This window comes from Grammomys surdaster, unplaced genomic scaffold (genome assembly GCF_004785775.1).
Source record: "Grammomys surdaster isolate TR1022 unplaced genomic scaffold, NIH_TR_1.0 125979, whole genome shotgun sequence".
Taxonomy (NCBI): Eukaryota; Metazoa; Chordata; class Mammalia; order Rodentia; family Muridae; genus Grammomys; species Grammomys surdaster.
Window position 1 is genome coordinate 1,450,761 of NW_021620795.1, and position 6,745 is coordinate 1,457,505.

At 43.8% G+C, this 6,745-nt stretch overlaps 1 protein-coding gene across 1 annotated transcript; it reads left to right on the top strand.

The window, feature by feature from the left end:
- The first annotated feature begins 1,940 nt into the window (after positions 1-1,940).
- LOC114609714 lies at positions 1,941-4,781 on the top strand. The gene is made up of 3 exons (XM_028754111.1): positions 1,941-2,096; positions 4,116-4,235; positions 4,317-4,781. The coding sequence occupies exons 1-3, from the start codon at positions 1,941-1,943 to the stop codon at positions 4,779-4,781; spliced, it is 741 nt and encodes a 246-aa protein (XP_028609944.1).
- Positions 4,782-6,745: the final 1,964 nt, after the last annotated feature.

Sequence of the window (6,745 nt, forward strand, 5' to 3'; positions counted from 1 at the left end):
GGCACAGCTCTTGTAAACAGTGTGACTCTTAGCTGCCACATGGTAACATGATTGGTGGTGGAACTTTCCCAGAAACTCAAGTACCTACAATTAAATGTGTGATCACCTTAAAGGGCTTTCTCCTACTGTAGAGGTCTATGTGGAACATGTTGCAGGTAAAATGATTATGCTTGGGGCTCTATTTGCAGTGACTCGTGGAGATGAGCAGGATGTGTGGGTGAGTGAATGGCACGAGCCAAGTAGCGTTTCACATTATAGTGAACGGTAATGATCAAGGCCTGAGGTTTAATCTTTAGGACAGAGGGAAGGGGGCTGAATCAAGAGTTAGGGACCCTGGGCTCTTTTATTCTTTTTCTTTTCTCCCCAGGGCTTGGGGTGTTGACAGGGTTTCTATCTACATAGTCCTGGTTCTCTTGGAACTCCTTATATAGACCAGGCTGGCCTTATAGAGAACTGCCTGCTATGATTAAAGGCAAGCACCATTCATTACTCCTGTTTTTTTTAAAAAAGTTAATGTGATGGGGCTGGGAATGGGACTTGGTAGCACAGTACTTGCATAGCTAGAAGGAGGAGTTCTCTCTGCAGGGGACACATCTGAGCAGGCTCAAACCCTGCTTCTAACAGTGTGGCTGGCCGTGAGGTTCCAGATGATTCTTGGTTGGTGTGCAGGAGAGGAGAAAGAAGAGTGGCCATGGTCTAGGGACCAAGAGAACATGGCCCAGAGGGCTGCCTAATTGGAGCTAAGAGCAGCCCAGATGAAACAGTAATAATTTGGGTTACGGATTGCATGTGGAATGTACACAGTTGCTTTTCAGAGACATTGGGAAATTATTTGAGCTATAGAGCAGAGTTTGAGTTGAAACCCAAGCCCACACGCTTCAGCCAGCCACAGGTTATCCAGGGCAGGATCGAGGATTAAAAAGAAAAAAGACAACCAGACAACACAACTCCAACCAGTGCTGAGGCTAAAGTGGGTTTATTTTTTCCCAGTCTGCTTTTAATGTAAGTAATAAGGTCAGTTCTAGGTTAAGGAACAAGCAAGGCGAAAAACAAAGTCCCATGAACATTTTCTAAGGGCTTATCAGGATGTTCAAAATATCTGAGCCTACTTCCCTGGCCTAGTCCAAAGTCTGAAGCCTACTTCTTTGTTCTAACCCAAATCAGATTCCTGCCCGAACTTTCATGGCCCAATGTCATATTCCTGCCAAGCAGCCCCAAAAGCTCTCCATATCTCCTCCTTTTTTTTTTTTTTAATATCATAAACAAGACTGAGCCTGTCTTAGGGACAAGAATGCCTTCCCAACCCATTGTGGAATATGCATTATCAAAAGCAATGCATTTCTGTCTTTAGCAATTCTAAAATAATCAACTTAGCTTTAATGCTATTATTCTGATTTTTAGAAAAAGATTGTTTTAGTTATGCATGTCTTTCTGTGTGTGTCTCTCTCTGTGTATGTGTCTCTGTGCATTTATTTGTGTATCTGTGTGTGCATAAGTGTAAGTGCCAAAGGGGGCTCAGGTATCAGATCCCCTCGGAGCTGGAGTTCAGGCAGCTGCAGTTGTGAGCCACCTGCCCTGGGTGCTGGGAATTGAACTGTCTGGTCTTCTGTAACAGCTGAGCCATCTCTAGAGCTCCATCTACAGCCGTAACACTTAAATTGTTATCAGGTTGGTATATCCTCAGTTAACATAAATTTAGCAAACATAAATGGATGTCATTAGAATCTTCCGGTATAGTGTATACAATTTTGTATACAATTTTATTAGGCAGAAGAAATTCTTTCCTATTTTAGTGACTATAAATAAATTCAACTATCCTCATCAATTTAAAGTTGATCTTTAACCGTTTATGGGTAAAAATGAGGTCGAGCTTCACTTTAAGAAAACAAACTTTATTTTTTGGCTCTCCAGGAAAAGAAGACAATCCCAGCAAAGCAAGAATGGGATGTAGACGAGCACCATCAAAACAGAGACATAAATTCACCAAAGAAGAACTGAGGAAACTTAAACAAGAATTTGAGTCAGCCCCTTATCCAAATTTCTCGACCAAGAATGGGCTGGCACAGGATTTCCAATGTGGACTGGACGTGATTGTTGTAAGTTAGACATCTGAAGCTTTTTGTGAAGATGTCCTTTTGTGAAGCCATTTGCTACTGAACATTATACACAGCTTACCAAAAATAACCTATTATGAGGAAAATTTGGAAGCAAAGACATTTAAGGAGCTATTGCCATGGGACTGGAGAGATGCCTTAAGAGCTCTGGTCACTCTTCCAGAGGAGCTGGGTTTGATTCCCAGCACCTCCTTGGCAGCCCACACCTCTATAACTACAGTTCTAGGGCATCTGATACGCTTTTCTAGCCTTTACACACACATTGGAAAATAGACATGCGGCAAAATACCATATACAAAAAATAAAATTAGGCCACACTGACTTGGGCCCTGTGAGAATCAGGCAGATAGGATCTGAGTTTGAGGCCAGTCTGGTTTACAGAGCAAGTTTCAGTACAGCCAGGGGCTACAAGGAGAAGCCCTATCTCCAAAACAACCACAACAAAAACATTTAAAAGTTATTGTTGGGCTGGAGAGATGGCTCAGTGGTTAAGAGCACTGACTGCACTTCCAGAGGTCCTGAGTTCAAATCCCAGCAACCACATGGTGGCTCACAACCATCTGTAATGAGATCTGATGCCCTCTTCTGGTGTGTCTGAAGACAGCTACAGTGTATTCATATATAATAAATAAATAAATCTTTAAAAAAAAAGTTATTGTTATTACCCAGGGTGGTAACTGCTGTGGTGGTTTCATACTGGGTATTTGCTATGGGAAGAACATTTTATTTTTGGTTGTGAGCCTAGCCTAGACGGTAGCTGAGGCATCTCTCTAGTACGGGATGAACATTTTAATGTTGCAAATGTTGAACATTTGGAAGGATTGTTGAGGTATTAGGTATAAAGTGAGGGGAGGGTAGACAAAGATTGCCCTGAAAAAGAGAAATAGATGGAAGACTGGAGATGTCTCTGTACAGAGGTCCCATGGGGGCCTATTGACTGGCTTGATCATATGTGGGTCTTGGGTAGATAGTCACAGCTGCTCAGTGGTTATTATTGCTGTTAACCAAAGCTATTTGCTTGAAGTGAGTTCACAAGGACAAAGCTGTGCCTTGCCTGGAAGACAGCACTTGGCAAACATTCTTCCCTTCCTCCATGATGTTGAACACTCACAAGCACTCAGTGCCTTGACTAATATGTAGTATCTGTATTAACTACTGTTTCTTTGACCAAAGTTGAAAGCAGCACAAATCTATGATTATAAAGAATAAGTATTTAGAAGGCAGTTTGACAGCATGACCATTTAGTAAAATGAGTAGCTTTCCTACTAGTGGCCCTAAACTCTGAATCTATATTTACAGACAGAATCTCACTTTGTAGCCCTGACCATCTGGAACTCACAGAGAGATCCTCTTGCCTCTGCTTCACGAGAGCTGGGATTCAAAGTAAACATTTTGTCATTTCTATAACTCAAGCCCCTTCAAAACATCTTGGACAATAATTTTCATGTATGATTGTTTTAAGGAGGCTTCTAAGAAGTGAAGCCTCCTTCCTAGGATGTGTTTAGGACCAAATTTAATATCTTAATACACATAATACAATTTGTACCACATTGTATCTTGGTTGGGAGCAGCCTGGTGGAGCATCTAGGAAGTGTTAAGCGACAGTTCCCATCTGTTCTGTCTAGATGCAGAGGTTACAGTAGGGTTAGCTGGAGCTGGCTTCCCATTCTTAAGCATGGAAGCAGGGCTAGGGGCTGATTGAAGGGTGCACAGTTCATAATCTATGGAAATGTGAAGGTCTAGGAAAGGCCACCTTCATTTTTTTTCCTTGTCTTTTCAAGGTCAGAAAGGCAGAGTCTTAGTGACTGTGACACCAACAGCAGGGCATGGTGGCAATTACTCCTAGTACTCTGAAGCCCACCTGATCTGCATAGGAGTTTCAGGACAGCTAGAGCTATATTAGGGAGACCTTGTCTCAATCAAACAAGTGAGAGAAAAGAAGCCCTGTGAGGGCACTGCTGGGAAGCAGTTTTGATGAACAATTTCCTTTTTCTCTTTTAGAACTGGTTTCAGAATAAAAGATCCAGATCACCACCAGAATTGAAAGACAAATTTCTTGCCATGAGAAGAATGATGAGCAAGTGCCCAGGCTACGTGCTTACCAATCATCAGGATACCCCGGTACGAGCTTCCAATTGTAACCCTGGGCAAATCTCTTATACCCAAGTGGCACCAGGTGGCCTTGTTCCCTATTTTGTGCAGACCGAGGAAGCTTCTGGTGAACAGTATGGCTTATGTGACTCTGTGGTCCAAAGCATTGGAACGAGATCAAGTGATGAGTATCAAGGGGCCACTGGAAGTGGATCTTCTTTCTACTTCAGACCAATGGACTTTACTCTTCCCCCTGGGTCTGAGCAGTATTATGTTGGTGACCACCCTGAGACACCGGAAAGCCAATATTCCACATTCTCTCTTGCTCAAAATGTTCCTTGTTTGCAGGGGCAAGGGCAGATGGATTGTAACTATACCCCAATGCTGTCCTGGGAAGGACAGCCCCAGAATGACTGGGGATATCAGCAACAACTGCAGCAGCCTCAGAGCTACCAAGAGAGGGTCTCCGCAGACTGGCTTGGCATGCACCAGAGCCATAGAGATTTAGGGCAGCAGGTGTCCTCCTCCTTTCCCTTAGAGCATCAGGATCAATTTGATCCAAGTAATGGAGACTGAAGCAGGCTCTTAAATGCTCTTCTGCAAGCAGCAGTCAGCACTCCACCAAATGCCTCTTTGGCTACATGGGCAGCAAGGAACTGCTGACAGCTGTATACTGTTCAGGAGAGCAGTCCTGTCAAAAACACACTCAGCCTACAATTCACAAGCTGCAGGAATTTAGAAAGCAGGATGAGGGCTAAGGTAAAGCCCTCATCTTAATTGCTTCTGAAAAACCCTAAGACTCAACAGATCCAGGGGTCCCATGAATGGTTCTAGAACAGGAAGGTTTTTAAGTGTGAGTCGTTGTTAGTATAAGTCTGAACTCAGTGACATCACATTCAGGCACCAGGCGACTTCTGCATCGTTGCTGAGGCAACCAAGATAATCACTCCCAGAATTCACCTGTCTTGTTCACCTGTACCTGGGAAGAAGTTACACATCATTACCCGTTCAAATAGTTGGGACTGCCCAAACCTCTTCATTCTCTCTTCACTTCCTCCTGCCACTTCTCCTGCTCCTCTCTCCCATCCCCCTCCCACTTCCCATGGAACTGGGTTGACCTCATGCTGTCTGTCTAAACCACACGCCGGAATCTTATAGTCGTGACCTTGCTATAAGCTTTTTTTCTTCCCCAAACTGGCAGGCATATCAATGTTTTTAACTTCTATGAACCAGATTGTTCAGTCTTCTAGGGCCCCTGGCCGGTGTATACTGCTACCCAAGGGTCTTTATAAACAGAAATCTTGGCTTTGATCTTCTCGGTGGCTCCACATAAGGAATCTGAGGGAGGTCTGACATGTTCCCCAGAGTATTGAGCTGCTGTATTGAGCTGCAGGGCCCCATAAACAACCTGAAAGCCTAGCTACAAGTTTAGATGGCTGCTGTTGACCTCATTAGATTTTAGATGTAGGGAGGGAAGAGTCATCCAGAGAGCCAGTGCCCATTTGGACAAACAGGCAAATAAGAGGTTTAGGAGGGGCTGTTCACCTGAGGTTTTTTTGTTTTTGTTTTTTTGGTTTTTCGAGACAGGGTTTCTCTGTATAGCCCGGGCTGTCCTGGAACTCACTCTGTAGACCAGGCTGTCCTTGAACTCAGAAATCCTCCCAAGTGCTGGGATTAAAGGCATGTGCCACCACTGCCCGGCAAGGTTATTATTTTTATAACTAGATTTGTTTTGTTTCCTAACTCCCTTGAGGGTTTTTGTTTTTAATCTTAGGATGCTGCTTAGATTAGAGGTTTTGTTTCTAATCAACTGTTGAGCACTTTAAGGTGGAGGGGATATATAATACGGGTGTTAAATTGTCAAAGGATGAATTAATAAAAGATATTTTTAAGTCTGAAACCTTGTATGTAGGGTTTTTTTTGGAGAGTATGTGTGTCACAAGGCATGATGATGTACTCCTTTAGTCCCAGCACTCAGCAGCCAGAGGCAGAGGGAACAGGTGGGTGCCACGATCCCTTGCTAATTTTCTTAAATGAAAAGCTGAATAATATTACACACTTTGTCCACTCACCAGCCAACAACTATTAAAGAGGAAATTAATATTCCTCAAGGAGGGAGAGGGTGATTAACATTCCTCAGACCACAAGGAAGGGAAGCCACCTGCAGGTGGGGAAGGCCCAGAGCATGTAGACACATTCTGCAGGACCGACCAACCCTTTGCCACTTACAGACAAGGGAGGTCCTTGCCACTTCATTCCCTAAAGACCAATCAGTTTAAAAGTTACACTGTTCTGCCAATCATATCATGCCTAGTCACTGCTTCTCTAGTTTACCCCTTAAACTGTATAAAAACTGACCAAATGGGCCGCCTCTCCTTCTGGTGCAGGACGACCCCAACCCATTGGAGCAATAAAGTTTCTCTTGCTTTTTGCATTGATTCACGTCTCCACATGGTTCACTCAGGGGTCCCCGGTAAGCTAAGGCTTCCCAGAGACAAGGCACCCCTGAGAGTCAAGGAAGAGCAGAGGATGGAGTTGGG